Source organism: Electrophorus electricus, chromosome 24 (assembly GCF_013358815.1).
Source record: "Electrophorus electricus isolate fEleEle1 chromosome 24, fEleEle1.pri, whole genome shotgun sequence".
Classification (NCBI taxonomy): domain Eukaryota; kingdom Metazoa; phylum Chordata; class Actinopteri; order Gymnotiformes; family Gymnotidae; genus Electrophorus; species Electrophorus electricus.
The window spans coordinates 1,584,739-1,608,746 of NC_049558.1; the positions used below are offsets into that span (position 1 = coordinate 1,584,739).

Sequence of the window (24,008 nt, forward strand, 5' to 3'; positions counted from 1 at the left end):
TATAACCCCTCTTTAACATCGTGCAACTGCTCCTCCTCTTTCTCCTAAGCCCAGCCGCTTGTGCTTCATTTAAACAAAAACTAGAACAGGAGCGAGTCAGTGGTGTCCAGATCCAGGACCTCCGACCAACCCCCTTGGGACATCCACAGGGGTGATACTGAGCACTTACAGCGAACCTAATAGCATTATATGGATCCACCTGTGAAAGCTCGTGTCCTGGCTGAGGGCAGATCGGTCCTGGGATGTGCAGTAAGGTACAGTGGACAGCTTGTTTTACCAGAGTCCATCTTATTCAGAGAAGACCTCTGAGTTCTAATTTGAGAGGGAGCCTTCTAATCGTAGCCTCAATGATTGACAACTGCATAAAAACTCAACCGGAGAGCTGCACGTTGCCAGTGCCGCGTTACCTAAGCTCCTGCTGAGATGCAGCGTCTTTGAAGAACTGACGCATGCAGGATGATGCAAGACTTGGCGATGGTAGTTTGGAGAAGGGGCCTACACATTGCTGTCAAAAAGGCTCTGAGAACATGGATACTCTTGATGTTGCTCTCCGTTATATCAGCTTATGGTTTGTTGCTACATTTATGGGGAACTTAACAACCTGGCAAGTGTTGGGTCTGTTGTTTCACTACAGAACTCATGTGTTTCCTCAATAAAGGCAGTACACACACTTTATAACTGGAAGGCTGCTTTATTGTTAATAAAAAGGTTCGTGCTCAAATGAAGACAAATTTTATATGTTCTTACTAAGAGTCCAAGTGGTTGTGCCACACACGCCATAATATGTCCTCCTACAACACTGTGTCAAACAATAACAACAGTTTGAAAAGCACTTTTGAATTCTTTTTCAGCAAAATGAAAAAGCATTTTTACCATGCTCAAAATGGAACAATCCAATAACTGAATACTGATACAAAATGGAAGTCCAATAACTGAATACTGATATAAAAGTGAGTTTCAGATGAAAAGAACACAAAAGGCAGAACACAAAAGCTATTTTTTCCCATAAGCCAAGAGGATGATGCAGAAAGCACAGAAAATAGAACACCTGAACTTTGTTGTTACATCAAATCTAGGAGAATTGGGTACTTCCCTTGTGTTGTATAGGCCTTCCTCTGGCAGTGAGACAGATGCCTTTTGCAGCCTAAAGTCCCTGATTTGCATTGTGCTCCGCTTTTGTTTTCCAGCTACCCCTTTCAACAGGTTGTTATGAACGGCACCATTCTCCAAGATTGCAGAAAAAATGCAATTTAGAAAACCCAGCGTCATGAGAGGGGGAAAAAGAAATACAGGAAAAGGCACACACAATTTGTGAAGTGGCAGTAGAAACAAATCATCGGACACACAAAAACTGAGAAAGGACAAATGGACGTGTTGAGATATAAAACTCGGGTTGGAGAGTTACGGTTACAGCACTGAAGTGTTTGGGGAGGCCATGGAGGAACATAGTATACCAGCATCTCACTGACTGTTCAGATTTTCAGACGTATAGCGCGATCATACTGTCCATAGGTAGGACTGAGCATACGTGCACATATGTGTGCATCTGTGTGGGCCATTGGAAATGGCTGGATCAGAAAGGTGTGCTGGTAGTATTATCGACATCGTACAGCGTCAAGTTTCAAGCAGCTCCAATAGAAATCGTGCATGAACTTGCCCCAAACACAAAAGAAAAATTACATCCACTGGACGCGTTGCATATAAACAAAATGTGACAGTGCTCTTATATATATGCTCTCATACATATACATATATTTCATATATTTATATATTTATATAGTTTGTCTCATAGTATCCATGGTACAATATATCATTCAGTTCCCTCAACAATGTAAAGTGTTAAAAACTGAAACAAAAACAAAAAGATTAATTTGACCAGGGCATCAGCTGGAAGCCAATCTTATATTATCATTATAATTCTTCATCTGATTAATAGTAGTATTTAATCTGTAAAATTCTGTATTTACAAAAACCACAACAAAGCATGCCGTTTAAAAGAAAAGTGTATATTACAATACTTTTTGTCTCTCAAGTTTTTTCTTAACTTTTCAGCAATTGCGCCATGTACATCACAGCCCCCACTGAATGGTACATTTATATGTCATACAGCATGTAAATGTGACATTTTACAACACAGTACAACCAGGAAGGGTTTGGGAGGGTATATTAATTCACTAGGCACCTAATTGTTTGGAGTTCACACAGTTCACACTCTGATTTGGCGACCTCAGGCAGTGGGCAGACGCATAGACAGGTCTGACAGGAAGAGAGCATGGGGCTGTAAACACTAAACACACACACGCAGCCACACACTCACAGGCTCTGATGGTGAGGTTTTCACTGATTCGTCATATGCAGTGCCTGGTTTATCATTCAGATGTCATCACCGTTGTCGTGTACTGGGTGATTAGGGCAGAGAACAGCATGGCAGGATATGAGCCAGACAGAACTGTAAAAAAACAAAAAACAAAAACAAACAAAACAAAAAAACACCATTCTTTCATTCTGGGAAGTCGTCAGTGACATGGACCTGCTGATTGTATCTATAAAACATATTTTCTAGCCTCCTGTCACTTCTCACCATATAGACATTTCAAACAGCCTAAGCCATACTGAATGGAATACTCATATAGAATGGCAGATGATGAAGATAGAAAAGGATTCTGTTCTTTCATAGCTGAAAACGCATGTTTTGCAGCAAGAGCCAAAGAGGATGACAATTTGTGCAAAAAATGCTAAACCTTGTATCTTTATGTTGCAATATAGGCAACGTTATTGAAAATTAATGGTAGCCTAATTGATGACCAGGTTAGCTGTCTGATTTCCACAGCAAGATCAATTGCTAAGATGTACTGTATAATAACTGACAGCACAAACATTCTGGATCAGAAACGAAACGATAAACCTTCTCATATTACTCGTGTCTCAGACCAAGACCTCAGGCTCTATCTATCACCACCACTCTAAATATCACAAACTTGGTGTTTTCAACATCTACTCTATTGGTCAACAGTGAGACAGATACCCACAGCATTAAAACTGGTGATAAACCAGTAGATGCATTAAAAACTCTACCATTCTCATTAACTTCTCCAAAACCAAACTAGAAACATCACCTGAGGGTTATTATGTATGTGTAATGGTTAAAACAAATGTAACAAGACAACTGTCTCTACAGTAATATATGCTAAAGAGGTCTGGTCCCAATATTATAGAAAAGCATTGCAAGAGATTACAAATAGCATGGTGGCTTGCTAGAACATGAAGACATCAAGTTGACCCTAAGAAGACCCTTGATTACATGTAAAAACCAAAAATGAAGGGTGAGATCATCAATCTTTGCTGGTGCAAAGAAAAAACAATCAGGGTTTGTCTACCCAAGATTTGATTTGAATAAACTGTTTTTAAACTTCAGCACATCATATATATATAAAAAAAAAAAAAATCCTAATTTTCCAGGGCACTGAAACTCTAAGTGGGTCTACAGATTCAAGTTTGCCACTTGAAGTTATTTTGAGAACAAAACAACAGCTGTTGATCTTCCACTATGTAGAGTTTGCATGATATGAGAGTTGGTTAGTGGCAAAAAAAAGTGTTTATGATGGGGTAAGTATGAATAGTATGAACTATTTGTTAAATCTAATACTCGAATATTACCGTTTTTCCCCTTTACAGGGAGTTATACTGAAATAATTTACCAGTGGACAGCCTCAAACTTATGGTCAAGACCACATCTGAGTGGAAGTGTCAAGTGGACTATGATTATACATGCATGATTTTGGATCAAAACATGCCACCATGCAAGTCATTTTCTATGCATTGAACGAGCGCAATTACTTACTTATTTATCTGGAATCCTGTCTGAGCAAGTTCCTTTCAGCCCAAGTCTAAACCCTGATAAATCACCTCAACACAATTTCAGTGTTAAAGTCCATGTATAAAACGTCTTTTTAATGCACGTATAACAAAGGGATGAGGAAAAGACGAGTGACACGGGCTGAATGCTTTCTTTTTTTACCTTCTTTTTTTTGCTGCTCAAATCATGTAAAGATGCAGTATATTCATGACATGTCTGAAAACCCTTGCGTAATGTTCTGGGTTTTGTTATGTTTTTTTCTTTTCTTCCTTTTTTCATATTCTCAGTTTCTCCTTTCATTTCCCTCTGCTGAGAAACGTTTCTTTCCTATGGTCAAAAGACATTGTTCCAGGTACCTTCCTGAACCGAGTGGGAGGTGACCACTGGATTTCGGCAGTGTAGTGTTTGTAAGGTGTAAATCCATTGCAGAGGAATGCTGAACACCACGCATAGTGGCGTAAAAGAATTCATCTTAAGAATATCTACCATGTATACCATTTGGTCTTATGGTGGTCCCTCTCAAAGAGGTTAGCCATGGGTCTTTCATAGTGTGTCCAGTTGCCTTTTAGCAGTAGAATCTTGGTCACTGAACATGAACGCCACACAATAAGCTCATTAGGGTTTGGTTTGGTCATAATCAAAGTGGTAAGAAACCAAGCTGCTTTCTGTGCACTGTAAACAACTTTTTTTTTTTTTTTCTGATTTTCTGGGTTTTCATTGAAAATGATTTTTTGTGTGTTTTTGTACATTTGTCAGAATGGTTCCAGTTCGTTCATTTCACCACCACCGTGCTCCTAACACTTGGACTCCTTGACGTCTTTTTGGTTTTTGCCTTTCTTACCCTTTCTCTCACTCTCATCCAGCTTCTCCTTCTCGGGTTTGGTCACGCTGTCGTAGGAGGGCAGCGAGGCAGTGGAGGGCGTGCCCTCCTTCCTGTCCTCGTTGGTGCCCCCATTCTCCAGCCTACTGCTGTCCAGCAACCGCTTGCAGGTGAAGCCCCGGCGGATCAGGTGGGCACGGTAGGCGCGCTGGATGACCCCGGCGGACATGTGCTCTTGCTTCCGCCTCAGCGTCGTGGTGATGGGCTCAAAGGACACCTTGGAGGGGTTGGCAGCGATGAAGCGCTCCTCCATCTGCTGGCGCATCATGTCCAGATCGCCGCTGTCACCCAGGACACGCTTGGTGAAGGCAAACAGAATGTCCAGGCAGTGGATGCGATCCCCGCTCACCATAGGCAGGTCCATGGCGATGAGTTCTATGGTGTTGGGCTTGGGCACCCGCAGGGGGTGCTCCAGCGTGTCGGCAAAGTCGCTCAGCTTGGCAAACGCGATAAACTGCGAGGCCGTGGGGTCGAACTTCTCCCAGATCTCATAGAAGGACTCAAAGTCATCCTCACACAACGGGTCGGCACTCTCTTCCGTCGCCACGCTGAAGTTCTCCAAGATGATGGCAATGTACATGTTCACCACAATCAGGAAGGAAACGATGATGTACATGACGAAGAAGAAAATGCCCACGGAAGGGTTGCCGCAGTTGCCCTTCACCGTAGTGCCCGGATTCTCCTTCTCGGGGTTGCAGTCTGGAAAGTAGTTGAGTATGGGTGCCAGCAAACCATCCCACCCCGCTGAGGTGGTGATCATGAACAGGCAGATCATGCTGTTCCCAAACGTTTCGAAGTTGTACAGGTCATCAATGCCCGCCTCCCGCTTGACGTAGGCGAAATTGGACATTCCAAAGATGGAGAAGATGAACATGACGAGGAAGAGCAACAGGCCAATGTTGAACAGGGCTGGCAGTGACATCATCAGGGCAAACAGTAAAGTCCGGATGCCCTTGGCCCCTTTGATCAGACGCAAGATGCGGCCAATTCGGGCCAGACGAATGACCCTGAACAATGTTGGTGACACAAAGTACTTCTCGATCATGTCCGCTAGGAACATACCTATCATGTGACAAATAAGATGCACAGTGAAGAGGAAATAGCAGATCAGTGTCTTTTAAACAACTGGCATGTGATGTCATAAACAGTAAACATGACTCAAACTGCTTTTTCAGAAAGCCAATTTAGTGCAGCGGTGGGACTTGAGTTTATTTATCAAGACTGACTTTTGAAAACATGACATGATCTTATGGGTCCCTAATTCAACCCTGCACACTTAAATAAAATCTGCAAATAAAATTTGATATCAGCCTGCCTTTAGGGATAAATGTCCCTTAGCTTAAAAAATGGACAGCGATGGTTTCTTACCTACAATAGACAGAATGACCACAACGCAGTCAAAGATATTCCAGCCATTAGTGAAGTAATAATGACGCAGTGCAAAGAGCTTCAGGACAAACTCCGAGGTGAAGACCACGATGAAGATGAAGTTGACCCAATACAAGATGTTCTCTGTCTCGTCGGACTGATCGTCAGTTTCCACCATCATTGTGACCATGTTCAGACAGATGAGGATCATGATGGAGATGTCAAACACCTGCTGCGTCACGAAGTCAAAGACCATTCCCTGGAACTTGTTCTGAGGACGAAACATTTAACAGAGAGCGGAAATGAATTGCTAATCAAAGCTTTTGCTGGTTCCTAACTGGGCTGAGGAGAAGCAGGGTGTGGGTTACCTGGGGTCTTGGTATGGGCTTCTGGGGTTTCTTGGAGCCCAGTTTCTTCATTGCATTGTAGTATTTCTTCTGTTCTTCTGTCATGAAAATATCCTGACCTCCAAAGTATAGGAATACACAATATTTGGTTACAACCGATTCAGTATAAATGAGAGTGGGGTGCCTTCTCTCGAGCCAAATATATGATCATTCCAAAACAAAGACTTATCTTTTTCTTCTGCTGGTTGAAGTTGTCAATGATGACACCAATGAAGAGGTTGAGAGTGAAAAAAGAGCCAAAAATAATGAAGATGACAAAGTAAATGTACATGTAGATGTTGTCCTCATACACAGGTTGGTCCTCCACCTGAGGAGATCACACACCAAATGGATTAGTTGGATTCTAAAGGTTACAGAACAATATGCAAGAAATTGATAATGTCTCTTAGTCATCATATTCATACCCTTCGTGAGTCAACAGCTGCATACATTATATCCATCCAACCTTTGAAAGTAGCCTTTGAGAAACCAAATTATAGATGCATTACATTTACAGCAGTTAGCTGACACAAAGCAACTTACAATTATTACTGAACACAACTCGAGCAATTGAGGGTTAGGGCCCTTGCTCAGGGGCCCAACAGTGGCAACTTGGCAGTGGTGGACCTTGGTATCCTTCTGATTACTGGTCAAGTATCTTAAACACTGAGCGACCACTGCCCTATATGCATTAATAAAGGCAAAATAATTACAATAAACTAAAGTAAAGCTTGAATATAAGAAATCAGTGTAAAGGAATTTACTGCGACAATGTGTAGCACAACACATTTAAGTATTTAGAACAGTATTAAATATTGAAGAGGTGTAAACTCTCCAAATTATCCATCACTGAAACTTAAATTCTCAAACTTCCAAAGTAAACAAATGAAAAACCAACATGCTGGAAATATTGATGACTGTCAGGGGAGCACTGAAAGAAAAGACTCACCACTTGCAGAAGAGCTAAGTAGCCTGCACCCACATTGTCAAAATTTATCTTCACATTCTTCCAGCGCACTTCGCTGAAGTTCTGACTGATGAGCTCTAAGCACTCCGTTTTGTTGTTGACATCCTTGGACTCAAAGGACTCCTCTGCAGTTTCATTGTAACAGTAATAATACTTGCCCGCAAACAGGTTGACCCCCATGATACTGAAAATCAGCCAAAAGATGAGGCAAACCAGCAACACATTCATAATGGAGGGAATGGCGCCCACCAAGGCGTTGACTACCACCTAAAGCAGAGTGGAAGACACAAGGCAGCACAGCGTGAGAGACGAGAAATGTCCAGACGTCCACACAAACAAATCTACAAACACACAGTCACACACACTCTCTCTCGCTCTCTCTCTCACACACACACACACACACACACACACACACACACACACACACACAGTACAGACATCTACATACAGAAAAACTTCATATTTGTATGGCACTCTGGTTATTTTTAGATTCTGCTTTAAAGACACTATTTAATAGGTATGCAACAGCACAGTGAACTGTGGCGCTGTCGGCATTTTAACCCAGAAACTGCCACAAAGCAAAACACCTTTAAGACAGTTTAATATATTTAGGAGCTTCCATTAATTTAATTTTGGCAGTATGCTTATCGTAGTCATCATAAAACTGGCCTTAAAATGAAGGCTAAGAAAATTAGGTTTTATTAAATGTTCCATTACCTATCGGTAACTGCCATACAGATATGTAATACAGACTTAAAACTTCTACCACCACCCAATGATATAATCCTCCCCTTCCTCTCAATGGCTACAACCACCCACCCCACCCCAACCCCTGCCCTCTCTACCCGCCCTTTCACTCCACCCTTCCCAGCTTCAACATCACACTGGCAAGACAACCATGCCCCTCCCCCACAGCTCCAGTTAAGGATCCCGCCCGCCAGTGAGGCGCTGAGGTCGCCATTGGACGCTCGTTAACCGTGTCATAGGCAGGCAGTGCTGCAGTGCTCGGGCAGGCAGCTGAACATGCATGTTTCTCACAGACTCCACAGTGGAGCCATATTCCCTCCTTACACACACAGAGAAGTACACTGGAAATGGCAGGATTCTCCTGGCTAATACAGGGCACCACTTGTGCTGAGGGTAGATCCAATAACCCCTGGGCCACTTGACGTTAAATATCCTCGGCTGAGTAGTGGGGGAATCCATTTAAATACATCAGCAAGGATTGATATATAGGACAAGTTTAGGGAAAAGGCTCTTGGAAAATATACTTGGTTGAAATACAAGGTGAAGATTTTGTGTTTTTTAAATTAAATTTAAAATGAACAGGTACTAATCCCCTTACATAATCCTACAGAGAATGGAAAGATTTTTGTATTATTATCATTGTCAGTTATAATATATAATATGGGATTTAAGGGACACCCATAAAAATGCATTTGTCAGGAGAATCACTGATAGAGAGCACACATTTAAATGTCACATAGACATTGCATTGGGAGTCAACACATGGATATAAAAGTGAGGGAAAATGGCTTTCAAAAGTGCAAAATGTGCATTGGCAATTGAACAGGACATGCGTGTTACATGGCATCTTTTGTGCAAACTCAAGAACCATTAAAATCAATAAATAAATGGATCAGGAGAGGCACCAGCACAGAGAGATTTACATATGCTTGTAAAACAAGCAGGGTCATATGACATGTCATGTGACTAATCGGAAATGTGAGGATACTTCCCTTAGATGTACAGAGACTTTGGGATTCATGCAGAGGGAGGGAAGCGTTAATTGACTGGACTATCCTCCACATAACCATGACACATCCAGCTTTACAGATTCCTTCATCAATATTCATGTGTTAATATTTTGCAAAGCACACTGATTGCAAATATTTCAGAAATTCAAATTATTGTCTCACCTCTCTGCGCTGCTGTCTCCTTATCAAGTCATTTATTCATTTATACTTTTTAAAAATTCAGTTCAAAGAGAATGACTTTTCAGTTGATGAACAGACATTGACTAACAAATTAATATATATAGTCAATATATATTGGATTCATTTACTTCTTCTCTAATCTAACTGGATTACTCACAGGGACAACTTGTTTGAACATCTTTAAAAAAAAAAAACCTTGACATTCCATACTCTACCCAAAAATGACATGCTCAGAAGACCTACAAGTAAAATTAAAGAAATACATCATATATATATAAATATATGATAAAATATTAAATGAAAATGAATATATAACAAAAGGGTAGTTAAGATAAGTCTGTAGTTTTGACAGTCTTGCAATTTAGATCTGAAAAGTCCATGTATACTATGCAGAGCAACAAGACTATAGGCATTTTTGGAAGCCAATAAAAAAACAATTATGGCATTAAGTACAGCAATAAATCATCATCATCAAAAAAAAAATGTCATTTTTGGGTCATCTGATCATTCTGTAGAGACATGAGCAAATTTTGAGCCAAAGGAATGGTAATTGGGTTTAAGTTCTGTGCATCTCTCTGCTCTAGTGGGTCCAGTCTCCCAGTTTCACCACGTCTGACAGTGTGACACCGTGCTATGTCCTTAGAGTGCCATGCTGTGAATAAAATAACCTACTGACAGCGGGCTGCCTGGTCAGTTTCCTAAGCTTCTGTTTCCATTCAAGGACATTGTTATTTTCCAGAAACATTTTCCAGACATCCTCAAAAGTTCTATACAACTTCATCATCACTATGTATCTTGAGATATCTGTCACACATACAGCATATAGAGCACAATCTGCAGTCTTTTTTCATCCTCACTTCAGGTGTGATGACACCAAGTCAATTTAGTCTGTTAATGATGGGAACAAAATCAGATTTGGATACAAGGTCCAGATTATGATCAGAACAGGGTCAGATTTGGATATGAGGTCCAGATTATGATCAAAAGAGGATCAGATTTGGCTACGAGGTCCAGATTATGGTTAGAATAGGGGCAGATTTGGATGTGAACTTCAAACTACAATGGGAACAGGCTCAGATTTGGATATGATCTTCAGATTAAGATTGATCGTTCCAATCTTAATATGAAGATCATATCCAAATTTGAGCCTGTTCCCATTGTAGTTTGAAGTTCACAACCAAAAACTTTTAGATGTGATTTTCTGATTTGAGTACAACTGAGGCTTCAAAAAGCCTCATTTTAGTGCCTTCACTTTAGTACACAGAAGCTTAGCAAATCTCTTCCTCACATCCACACACACACACACACACACACACACACGTGTGTGTGAGAGTCTCTCTTATTATCAGTCCCTTGAGCAGATCCTGGTCAAGCAAAAGAGAGGTGAGGCGTGGCTCCAGCAGGCTGGCCCCACAGCGCCACACACTGGCCTTGGCAGCACAGGGCCAGGCAGGCTGCGGTGGACAGGGTGAGATGGACACAGGGCAGGGGGAGGACAAAGAGGTAAGAGAAGCTCAAGGCAACCAGTCCATGGGGAAGCAAGGAGGGACTGAAAGTGACAACAACCAGGCACAACCGCTCACAACCACCAAGCAGGATTGACTGCTGAGAAGGGCCGACTTACTCAGCAAAGCTGGCTAAAGAGGCTAGCTACAGGAAGTAAACATTCCACTGCGTGCGAATCTATAAAAGCCAGGAACACTGGGCAGAGGATGTGTGTTATGAGTGACTATGCTACCGTGCGAAGGCTGGGTTGCATGTTTTTCACTTTGCCGTAACTCTGTGTGATGCTGCACTGGGGGCAAGGCAGTGGAGACTCCAGTGGCCCAGTGCTGCTGGTTGTTCTCTGACAGATGTAGAAGGGGGTGGGGTCAGTAGGCACAGGGCAGAAATGAAGGGAAGTGAGGGTGAGGGGGCGGGGCTCCATGAAGGGACGTGAGGGTGTGGGGGGGCGGGGCTCCATGAAGGGACGTGAGGGTGAGGGGGCGGGGCTCCATTGAAAGCAGAGGTTGGGAACCAAGCAAAATGAGCAGCCAACTGGAGATCAGACGCTCAGAAAATGTAACGGTCCTCCATTAAAAAAAAATAAATAAAAAACTAACAAAAACTGTTATATTGCTTTGTTGTTTTTAATGCCAATTTGTTTTTGTTTTTTTTACAAAAATATAATTGTATTACAATTTGGGATGAGGCAGCTTTGAAAAGAATGCCTTTAAAATCTTTATTATTTTCTGTTCTGTGGAATTATTTATGAATGAACACAAGAAAATTCTTGTGTTTACAGAGTTTTTCTGCTTATCTCAGCTGTGTCATGGCTCAAATACTGGCACATGAGATTATCAGGCATGAAAAGGGTAACTTCTTTTCACTGGTTGTTGTTTAAAAAAAAAATATCCCCCTTTGGCGTTGTTGTTCTCTTTTTTTTGTTTTTGTTTTGATCAGTTCTAGCATGCTGTAACTGTTGAATGGGCATGCAGAAGGATCAGCTCTATAGCTTTTCTTACCCTCATCCCCTCAAAACGGGACAATGCTCTGAGTGGTCTCAGGGCCCTGAGTGTCCTGAGTGATTTAATGGGGCCTAGATCGGAGTAGCCCAGCGCATTAGCTATAAGGCTGACTATAGACACCTACACAGAAACAGAGAAGCAAAAAAGGATCCAGACTGTTAGATGGGCAGAGCTCTCTAGGGAAGAGGTGATTCTAGATCTGTTTGAACCTTGCTTTACACACATATAGAAGTGCGTGGATGGGTATATACATATATAACACTGCTTTTATACATGTATATATCCGCGAGAGAGATCGAGAGAGACAGAGGGAGGGAGGGAGCGAGAGAGAGAGAGAGAGAGATACTTGTTTAGTATGGATTATGGGTATATAAGTGTTTAGAGGCAACATATATGCCCCTGGCTTTTGAGTTCTGTTAATTTTGTAAGGTCAGCATATCTTGTGAGCTTCTTTGTACCTGCGAAGAAACTTGTGGTTGAAATAGACAGAGAGGCATAAGACTCAAACAAAGGGAGAGAGAAGGCAAAGTAGCACAACGCCAGTCTGATTTAGGTAGTGAAAAGGTTAGAGCACCTTGGGGAGTTGGTGACTGGGGAGGAAGGGTTAAAGGAGGTAGAGGCATCCCTGCAGATGTTCAACAAAAAACCCCCAACAGACTACAAGAACCTTACCCTTGCCCTTCTAACACTGTCTCTCCTTGTTGCTCGTGGCTGAGGCATAAAATCCCATTTAATTTAAGACAGACATACTAATGGAACCTAAGAGAAAGAATACAGGTAAACATGTACATGTATGCCAGGGTTGCCAGTTACATTCATTTCACACAGAGTTTATAACGACTCAAAAGACCACACTAACACAGCATAACAAAGGGAAGAGGGGGGTTTAGGGGAGCTCATCTAACTGGACAGTACTGAAAGGACAAGATCGTACTACAGAAACTGAAGTCCTGGGAGATTCTCAGTGCCGTCCGAAACGTGCCCGATAAGCACCCACTCCAAATGTCACAGCGCTAGTGTAAGGAATAGGTGCGCACAGGTCACCTATGTGAATGAAAAACCACTTACCTCTAGAAACTCTCTGGTATATACTCTCCTGAATACATGCCCTGGTATGTAATTTATTACACCGACACGTAGGACTTAATGAATTAAGATGACGAGGAAACACAGATGTGCATCAGGACAAGGCACTGGCCATTAAAATCAGGACTTGAGTTCCTTTGTAGAGGGATACATACAGATTTGAGCCCCTCTGAACAGCAATGGACAAAGACTTGGTAAAAACACAGCAAAAGTGCACAACACCCAAAGCCGACCAACTCACAGGGGATTCTAACCGAGGTGAAAGCTTTATTCTGAGTCTGGACTCCACTTGAAATCAAAGGCATTTCATGTCTAGAGTATGCTAACTAGAGTTTTTACATGGAAAGGAACAGAATCGTACACCAGTGAAGAATGCTAAGAATGCTTGCTTAACACGCGCTTTAGGGGTTCTTTTTCTCTTTAGGGCTTTGTCCAGTAAATCCCGTTTAATCCTCGCAATCCAATTGGAATATTTTTATTTAGTACAGTGGTTCCCAAACTCCTCCTCTACCTTGTCTGTACATTTTCCAAACACAAAACAACTTGTTTGACTTACCATCTAATTATCAATTAGCTGTGTCAGGGAAGCAGTGAAATTCCTGTAACATGTAAGGAGTGTGCAGGACTGGGATAGAGAACCTCTGCTTATTTTCCCCACAAAGCAAAACTGTTATATAACCATTTCCCTCCCAAATGAGATGCCCACCAAAGCTTGTAAGATGGTGATCTCTAACAGCTTCTGCACAGCTCTGCTCCCTAAGGCAGCCCTAGGTCCAGAGTTGGGTGTATAAAGCTTTCACCTTTATCTAAAGGTTGGATCTTTGCAGGTAATGGTCACCTTTAGCCTCAGTCTGAGCCCGTGGAGGGCCCCTGTATGAAGGGGCCCGGGCCCCTGAGCCAGCTGGTACGGCCCACGCAGACCTAATGCTCCTCAGGGGTCAACGTTCTCGCTCTGCAAGGCAAAGTCAATGAGAGGGGCGGCCAAATGAAGACAGGAAACTAAAGCCAAAAATAAGGGATATAAAAAGAAGCAAATGCTATTTAAACATAATCCAAACGTAATCTAAACATAATCCAAATGTAATCCAAATGACTGATGATCCATGCTCGAACCAGTCAGTTTTTGATTACTGGTTGTTTGACTTGTGACTTAGGACATGCTGAATGTCCATAAATAAGTACTATTAAGTCTTTCCCGAAGGAAGCAGTAACTTAGTCAGTTCGATCAGATGTCACAACTTCTGCTTCGATCACCAAATAAAGGAGTCAATAGAGCAGCACTCTATAGCACGTGCATTGCTTATTATGACCAGAAAGAAAACATGGAAAAGTTATTGAGATCCTTGGCAAAACACTCAATACAATGAACTGAAAATCAAAAGCATGAGCTTAGAGATGCGATGGCAAGTGCAGAAAGAATGGAAAAGGATGAGGGCTGTCAGGGAGAGGAAGGCCTCCTCACACAGACGCACGCTGCACCTGACCGCCGTGGTCCCTTTGTTGAGCAGCACAGTGTCAAATGCATAACACAGCACAGCAAGAGGCACGGGTCACAGACGGGACGCAAAACAGAAACCGTGGCAGAGAGCCCACACTCACCGTCCGCCGTGGGTCACACCTCTATAGCACTACCTCACACATTCCCAGGTAAGGATTGGTGAGACAGGGTGGGCAGCACTGTTTATCCAGCTTGGGAAATGTAGTTAAACCAAGTGTTGGGAGAGTATGCGCAGAACTGCAAGTCCCATGATCCCTTGCTCCAGCTAAAGCAGGAGGGTTGATGGGGTGACTGCAGAAGTGGATTATACTGCTCACTGTACATTTGTTCTATGGCTGTAACTGTGTTTTTTAGCGGTGGGTTCATTATTATTCTTCCCTTATTTTTAAATATGAGTCACTCAAAAAGCTACATAACTGTTACAGAAAACATAATTAAACTGATGTAAATATGACTGTGTGTGGTTTTATATTTAGCTATAAAAATGAATGTTACCTAAGAGGACCTAGCCTTTTTTTTTCTGAATGCGTAGCTTGAAAACAACTGCTGTGCTAAATATCCAACTTGGCTGTGTCTGACTAAGGTGGCTTCACTGTAACTGGGATCTGACACCCCATCTCGCCAAGCTGCATGTCAGTCTACGTCTGGAAAAGAGCGTCAAGAAGGATGTTTTCTGCTGGAAGGCAGTTAGTTCAGGAACAACACGAGATCACACACTCTTTCTCTCACACACAAACACACCATGAGAGAAGCACATGGGCACCATGACACACCCATACAAGATTGTACATTACTGTGAGGTCAGCCTCTAAGGGCATTTCATATCGCAGCTACATTCAGAGTATACTATACACACATTTTAATCTTGATGCAACAAAGAAATGCATAACACTTGGAGGGTCTCTCACAGTAAGGGCCAAGAATGGGCTCAGTCCTGAGGCACATCATTATAATTCACTGCAATAGACAACACACTCTCATTGTTTTCAAAACAATAGCCTTGAAGGACTGAGCAGTGCTTGAATATCAATAATCTTGTTATTGATGCATTTACTGTCGTGTGTTGTTTTTTTTCTTCTAACACACATGCCCTCTCAAATTAGTTTTTGATTGTATATAATGAGGGAAATATACAGGTGCAAACAATTCTTTGCTAGTCATGCAGGATACTCTGAGCACGCTAGCAGAGAATTGCTCTAAATATTCAAGCATCTTAGCAGCACACAGAAGTACAATGTCTTCATGGTTCTGCATGGGTGATACCTCCATCTTCCATTAACATTAGGGCTTCTAAAAGCAGTGACTGGTAGAATTGCTGACGGCCTCTCATATGTGTCACCTCTGCATACCACCACCATCCCATTTTAGAATCAAGTGTTTCCTTTCACATATTGCCCAACACAGTCACACCCCACTTCCAAATCCCAAGAGCCACCCTGGCACGGCTTTGCTGAAGATGCGTGTATCTGTAGCACAACAGCAGACATTGAGCAGACATTTGTGAGGACATGACATTTTTCTTGTGTTGTCTGCAACAAAGATTGCCACTTAACCTTTTTTTTCTCCAATTAAAGATATGGCACTAATTGAACATATTTTAAGCCCTCTCTAAAACCTGAATGTTTACATAGCCACCACCGATAGATTCTTGATCAACATGCACAGCTAATACCTTCCTTCATGCCTGTTCTGCTAAAAATGCATAATTATTAAACATTAAAAAGCTCGAAATGTTTCAAAGCCTTGTCAAAAATACAGGAATCCTTTGATACTGGTAGCAGCATAAAATGTTATACTATGACATCACATTAAATACATATTACCATCAAACCTACACAACACTATATAATCTATATAAAATATCGACTAAACCTTCTCAAATAATTAATAATCCAGTAAGCAATCCCATCTTTCATCATGTTTCATATTTGGCCACAGGGGGTGCCACTCTGACCAGCAAGGTGTGCATGTGTGAGGCAATCCCACAATATCTCATCACCACAACCGACATCCGGCAAACAAAGAGGCGGGACTTACGTCCACGATGAAGAAGTCCAGCCAGCACCAGGCGTTGGTGAAATACTTCACAAAACCGTAGGCCACCCACTTCAGAAGCATCTCCAGTATGAAGATGTAGGTGAACACCCTGTCAGCATACTCCAGGATGATGCGAATAGTCTTCCTCTGTTCAATGTAAACATCTTCGAAGGCCTGCAGAGAGACGCTGACAGTGAGATAAAGCTCTGAAAGGAAATGATCTCATATCCTGGCTTGGCGAGCAGTTTCCCAAGGTACAGTGATGGTAACGGTCCCCACTGCCCGACTAGGAGGGAAAGGGCAGAAAGAGAAAATCAGAATTTATATAATAAAATAAATATTTTTATATCAGAAATAATTTGTTCTGTGATTTACTTGAATAATTTGTTCTGTGATTTATTTGAAAACAAAGAGCAGTGTCAGTTTGCAGTGCTACTGAGTAAGGCGTGGTTGGGCCCCATTGTGTTCCTATTTTGGCTGCATTAGTGGTGCAAAGGCGAAGAGCCTTGCCAACAACAGAAGCGGCTCCCCCCATTTAATGAATGGTACGGTCCATTAATTACATAACAGTAGCATGTTTCCATCTCAGCCCGCACGACTGTAGCATTTTACTCCAATACACAGTCATCGCAAGAGTGTGCGCGTGAATGTGAATGCGTGTCTGTAAGTATATATATGTGTGTGTGTGTGTGTGTGAGAACTCACCAAGGCTCCACTGCTAAGCAGAATCATGAAGATGATGAGGGTTTCAAACCAGTTGTGTTCAACAATCAGATAGCAGGTCTTGCGGAGGTACCACCAGTACTTGCCCCAACCTTCAGTGATGGACACCTCACAGCACTTGTAGCGCGCAATACAAGCTGCAAAACACCAGCCTTTCCTTAGCCCCCCCCATCACTGGCTCGAAGGCCAGCCTAAAAATCAGCCCAAAGCTCATCAGCTAATAAGCACACACAGCAATTAAAATTAACTAGAAAGCAAGCCACAAACACCTTCGTGCAAAGAAGTAAATGAGTACATTACATAGAGATTCATAGACTGGTTGACCCATGTGAGTTGATTTCGGAATAAAATTGGACTTGTTGGTCGGTACCTTCGGTCCAGCAGGCTTCTGGGTCGACATACTCCTCCACAGCCTCCACCACCACAGCCTCCTCCACCTCTAGTTTAATATCTATAGTGCTGCCCTCTGAGGAACTGGTGTCATCCAGCTAACACAGGGCAACAGGGGAAGGTCACATTACACCACTTTCTAGGAAAAGCATAAATCTATCAGAGATGATTGATCAGCACACACCAGGCATGGGTTTATGACTGGCCTCCAACCAGAGCAGCAGTACACAGCTCTGTTTGAGCGCTGATATAAAAAACTAACTAAATTAACTAAGTTGTTGGTATACAATTCAAATGTACTTTTACTCTGAATTTGGGGAAAAATAAATTTATTGGACTCTCCCACTTACAGACACAGTCCATTCAGCCAGCTCCATTCAGGCTCAAGCAACTGTGTAATAGTTTTGCATTTAATGCAGTTTTTTCTTTATTTTTAAGGCTTCCTTGTGAAATGCAGTGTTTATTTAAGCTATATACGTTATATATTGTAAGACATTTTCAGTTTTAGTAATGATACCACTGAACCTATCTTATACACAACATATGTTCCTGGCCAGTCATTTTTCAAATGACCAGCCTAAAAAAACATGCTTTTTAGATCTAATACTTATTGACAAACTAACAATTTTTGTTATTTCATATCATTTTAATCTCAGTTATTATTAATTTTGACTCTGAGTCAATTTCCATTTTAATTCACAAGACCCAAGTGTTATTTTTGGTTTTATTTTCACTTCACTATATAACAACTCTGCTCACATCTCAACATCAGCATGCTCTTCAAATATACCACATCTGAGCATTTCTGTCCCCTCCCGCACACGCACGCGCAGGCACACATACATACACTCACTCCATCTTTGCTGCCCTCGGCCTCCGACTCGCTGCTGAAGTCCTCTGTGTTCAGATTCTCGAAATCGGACTCCCCGGCAGCGATGGGGACGCACACAGTCAGGTTGGGGTTGTGGATGAAGGACATGTGGTCCTCGTCGAGCATGTACTTGCCCACACTGCTGCCGATCCCACTGGTTGTGCCGTTGCCGTTCTTCTGGTAGTCCAGGTCACGGTTGATGTCCACGCCCGTGTGATTGGCCATGCAGGTCAACGTCCTGTCGTACAGCTCATCTAGGGGCTTGGCCTCATCCGTCACCTTCCTCCTGAGAATGAGGCCCATCAGCTGACGCACCTTGGCCTTGATCCAGGCGATCCCTTTCTTGATGCGGTTCACAGCGATCTGCAGGTTGTTCATTTCCCCGTCGTCGTCGGTGGCGGCCAGATTGTCAGCGCTGAAGGAGCTCAGCAGCAAAGCAAGGAAAAGATTCAAGACCTGCGGAGCGGCACAGGACACGTCAACACCAGCCACAGAGCGCCACCCTCCACGTGTGCAGGTCAAACATTAGACGCTCTGTTTCGTTAATGCCGAGAGAGAGTAGATGCTGAATGGCATTATATGGGATTACGAGTTAAACTGTGGTTAACTATGCAAGTTTTTTGGATTCTACCAAAGCAGGTTCCAGAACCTTATTAAGCAGGTCTCCACCTCATTATGGGCAGTTTTCATCAACACTATGTAACTACATTTGCATGAGGATCTGCGTCCTGTAAACGTGTCATTTTTCAGATTTGCACACTGCTGCTGACGCAACACTCACCACCAGGTTCCCGATCACCATCACCATCATGAAGACGATGAGGCACATGCCCTGGCCAGCCACCTCCATGCAGTCCCACATGGTCTCGATCCACTCGCCACACAGCACGCGGAACACAATCAGGAAGGAGTGGAAGAAGTCGTTCATGTGCCAGCGTGGCAGCTCGCAGTCCTGGGCGATCTTGCACACGCAGTCCTTGTAGCTCTTCCCGAACAGCTGCATGCCCACCACGGCGAAGATGAAGACGATGATGGCCAGCACCAGCGTCAGGTTGCCCAGGGCGCCCACCGAGTTGCCGATGATCTTGATCAGCATGTTCAGGGTGGGCCACGACTTTGCCAGCTTAAAGACCCTCAGCTGAGGGGAGACGTGAGGGAAAACAGCACAGAAACACAAAAAAGAAAAGGTAAGCACTGAAGGTCAGCGCGTGAGATACCTGATCTGAAACATAATTCTAGAACATTTATATGGAACAAACAGAAAGGAGGGTCTCATACTAGATGCTCTGTAGGAGACTGTCAGGACTCATTCACAATATTCAGAATCAAAGTTTCATATATAAAAGCATATTAGGCTTAGCTCTGCTAAGAACAAGTTTCAGAAGAGTGTTTACCAAACGGAATGATCTCAGCACCGACAGGCCCTCCACGTTGGCCAGACCGAGCTCCATCAAGCTCAGGCTCACGATGAAACCGTCAAAGATGTTCCAGCCCTCCTGGAAGTAGTAATATGGGTCCATAGCAACCAGTTTGGCAACCATTTCGGCAGTGAAGATTCCTGTAAACACCTATAAAAGAAACAGCAGTTTTAGAACTTTGTTGTAATGACAATATTGCGACTGACGCCCTAAAGATAAACCCACACAGTAAACCCAGGCTGAGGATTATGGTGCTGGTTTTAGGTGCCAAACGGTCTGAAATAAAGTCACTAATATCAAACAGATTTATATGGAGGTAAACCAGTTAAACTATTTTCTCTTTGTAATAAGAGAGATCTTGTCAATATTGAACTAAACTTATTAAATGCTACATTTTGTTATTAACGATCAAAGCAGAACAAATCACAAGGCACAGTGTCACAAATGTCCAACAGATATTCTGTTCCTGAAGGTTGCCACCTTTTACTCTTCTCCCAACTTCAACTGAACCCATAAAATAAACAGAGCCACATGCCAACAACTGTTGGTATGTGGCAGAAGGTTTGTGCTGTCTCTAGGACCTCCTCAGGGTAGCAGCTGAGCCTATATTGCTGGTGATGAGCTGAAGCGCCCTTGGAGACTTCTGACCTTCTGTGTCCATGTTAGGGACTGGGACCAAGACCGGAACCAGAACAGCAGGTGCCACCAGCCCATCAGTGCTTTCCAACAGTGCAGGTATTAGATCACATCCTATAGCACTGTTCACAATCTCTGCTAGAAAACACTGTGTCATTCCTCCTCCTTTGTGTCAGAGCAGGCCTACATATGATCCAGATGTCTATAAATCCTTCATCCTCCAACAGACTCACCACATATGACACTGAACCAGACTGACCATAAAAGATCTCTGAGAACCGATGTGAGCCAGTAGCAAAATATTTTTCAACTACTCTATCTGCTGGCCTGAAAGGTCCAACCTCTCTGATCAAACCTTTGCTCCAACATCTGGTTGAAAAAGGCCCAGATGAGATTCGGGCTTTCTTCTCATAAGACTTTCTGCTGGGGAGACCCAGGTCATTGTGTGTAGAGTGATGCAGCACTGGATGTGTGCTAGCTTGGTTGAGAGAGATTTTCTTCAATCCCTCTTTCAAAGCGGCAACTCTTCGCTCCGCCAAGCCATTTGAGACAGGTTGACAAGATGCTGTGCACACATGACAAATTCCATCTGCCTAAATTCCCGGAGTACCTCACTAGTGAAAGTGGGCCAATTATCAGTGCCCACCAAGTCTGGAAACCATGGATGGCAAAGATGTTTTGGACCGCCTCTGTGGTGTTGGTGGCAGTTGTATTCATCACGATGTGTGTTTCCAGCCATTTACTTTGCTCGGCTACCAGCACAAGAGACGTGTAACGCATAAAACTATCGGCAAAATCCAGGTACAACCCACACATTCCCAAGAGTAGAGGGGCAGTTCTGCCATGTTGTTTTACTCTGACATTCCAAAAATGCCTATACTTTCCCCATTATGGGGTGGACCATCCCTGGACACCAAGCAAAAGACCTAGCAAGGCTTTTCATCATTGAAACAGACTTCATGTAAGTCTCCATCACCTGAGCACCGGGTCAGAACCAGATCCAGAACTCTGGAGCACCACAGAATACAGCCATCATGAACACTCGATTCAAGCTGATGCCTTGCACAGGGTTTAAGTTCCTCTTGCAACAACACTGAATCTTGCCCAAGTTTTGATCTGCTGTAACCATCTGTCTAGCAGTAATACTGTTTATGGAAGTACGTTTGATGTGCAGGTGGATGACTAAAAGCATCAGCATCTGTGGGGTTTTTTTTTTTCACTGCTAGCCCTAAACACTGCAATATTTATGACAATGTCAATGTACAGAAGAAACCCCCCCCCCCCCCCCCCCAAAAAAAAAACAAAAAAACACAGGGGGCTGCGTCATGAGAGAGAACAATGTCTTTCTCAGGATCAAAGTACAGTATCAGGTTTGTTGAATGAAGCAGCTGTTTCACTTGCTGGAAAGTCTTTTCCTGTACAGCCTGCTATATCTAATGGCTATATGCAATACAGTAACTGGTAAGCGGTGCCGGTACTATAGACAAATCAAGTAAAAACTTCCCATAACTGACTAGCCCAAGAAATTATCTAAGTTCAGCTACATTCTTTGGACGGGGTCTCTTTAGGTCACGCTGGTGGCTTGGAATGTATCTTAGACATAGCTTCACCTCTCACATCTTCTGCAATGCTTGCTTGTGATTTTGTAAGTGCTCCTCCTTTCTTTTATGTCACTAGAATCCTGTCCAAATCGACACTCCGACAGTAATCTGCTACAGAACATTCATCGTGCACTGGAAAACTGCTGGATTCGATGCCACCCCAAAAACCAACGGTCGTGGTCATGTCCAGTTTTGTAAAAGTTTTGCCCCCTTCCAGGGTAGCAAAAACATCATCTACCCTTGGTTTGTGCTGTCTCTTGGACCTTCTTGGGGCAGCAGCTGAGCCTATGTTGCTGGAGATAAGCTGAAGCTCCCTTGGAGACTCAAGCTCTGAGGCTTGCATTATTGTAAATGTGTCTTCCTGTGCATTCTGAGCCATCCTCTTTCATAACTTGTACTATTTGGGCTGCCCAGTCTGTAAACTCCACTGGCTCAATGATGCATAACTGAAGCTCTGTAGTTCCACCGCCACCTGGACTTTTAATCGCATTCAGCACTGGGCATGGTTTCTACAAACGTCTGGGCATCTACAGCTACACTAGCTGCCACACCCTGGAGGGTGCTGAGTTCATCATTAAAAACATCAGTGTATTTGAGTATAATTATGACAGTGTCACATGCTTGATTTTGGCCCAGTTTAAGTAGATTTTCTCAAGTAGGTCACAGCCCAGCAAACTTGGTCCTTTCCCTCCACCACAAAGCTTTGCCCCAATTCTTTGGCTTTGGTAAACCATGTTCAACCCTATGGTCCTAAGAAGAGGAACACACTCACTAGAATGAGTCCTGAGTCTGTAAGTGGTACAGAGGAATGTGTGTCCACTTCCACACCTAACTCTTTCACGTCCACCTCTAGCACCAGATAAAACAGCTTTGCTTGGAGTTCTCAGATAGTGAACATACAACAGAAACGGTCTCTCTTACTCTCACACTGTAGATGACGTGCATTGGTCTTGGCCTTTGCTTTGTTGTGGCCAATGTTACGATTACATATAGCATCTCAGAACTTTTTAGGTAAATGACAATCATTAGCAAAATGTGGACCCCGACAGTGATAGCATTCAACTGGTTTGGAGGACAGCCATGCATATATCTTTTGTATTAGCAGTTGCCAACTCCATCGCTTGTGCACGGTCCCGTGCCTTTTGAAAATAATTGTGCTTTCTCCATCAGTCGATGCTTGATGACATCACCTATACTGCAGACTAAAGTGTTCAGAGAGTTGCTGTAGTGTTGCTGTAGTTATGCCATAAGTGTGTCCACTGTAGCTCCTGCTTTACGTATGTGGCTGTGAAAAATGTTGCACTATGACCTGAAGGCTTAGGGCTGTAATGAACCTGCACCAGCTTCTCCAAGACCCTGAATGTGATTTTGCCTGGTTTCAGTGGAGTTGCCAAATGCCATATATAACTCCATACAATTCCTTAAGTTTGTAGGTTTTAGCCACAAAAACAATGAGAAAACCTCAGCGCTGCTTAGCTTCAACATCCACGTCTTTGATCAGGAAAAGATTGGCACGCCAATCTTTCGACACTACTCAATCCCTGTGTTCCTCAACAGTTTCCCCAAGGACATCAAATTTAACCGTTCTTCTGTCAACTTCTTGCCTCACCAACAATATATGTTAGAAACATGGAATAAAAACTCACACCTAGTCTCTGAACTTGCTTTACTTCAGTTTGTATTTTAGCAACTCATAAAACAGCCAGGCTGACACTCCACGATACTGTCCATCGAAGGTTCCAGATGCAATATTAAACGGGCCTGTATAAGAATTTCACTGTACAAAATAATCCACCAAATCCAGAGAACCTTCATCTTGTCTCACTCCATGCATTTCTGCACAAGTC

General features: G+C 43.0%; 1 protein-coding gene across 15 annotated transcripts in view; it reads right to left on the reverse strand.

Moving 5' to 3' along the window:
* Nucleotides 1–671: 671 nt before the first annotated feature.
* Nucleotides 672–24,008, reverse strand: part of scn8aa (sodium channel, voltage gated, type VIII, alpha subunit a) — a 44,750-nt gene continuing 21,413 nt past the window's right edge. For 8 of the 15 annotated variants that reach the window (XM_027021343.2, XM_027021348.2, XM_027021339.2 and 5 more), the window contains 13 exons: nt 19,901–20,074; nt 19,288–19,644; nt 18,483–18,962; nt 17,616–17,733; nt 17,228–17,382; nt 16,523–16,696; nt 11,899–12,021; nt 7,440–7,724; nt 6,916–6,969; nt 6,681–6,818; nt 6,473–6,577; nt 6,105–6,375; nt 672–5,798 (listed from right to left, as the gene is read on the reverse strand). In XM_027021343.2, the coding sequence (XP_026877144.2) occupies nt 4,651–5,798; nt 6,105–6,375; nt 6,473–6,577; nt 6,681–6,818; nt 6,916–6,969; nt 7,440–7,724; nt 11,899–12,021; nt 16,523–16,696; nt 17,228–17,382; nt 17,616–17,733; nt 18,483–18,962; nt 19,288–19,644; nt 19,901–20,074 (3,582 nt within the window). In that variant the 3' untranslated portion in view covers nt 672–4,650. The remainder of the gene's footprint in view (nt 5,799–6,104; nt 6,376–6,472; nt 6,578–6,680; nt 6,819–6,915; nt 6,970–7,439; nt 7,725–11,898; nt 12,022–16,522; nt 16,697–17,227; nt 17,383–17,615; nt 17,734–18,482; nt 18,963–19,287; nt 19,645–19,900; nt 20,075–24,008) is intronic. The other 7 variants (XM_027021353.2, XM_027021346.2, XM_027021350.2 and 4 more) reach the window with 1 other exon arrangement.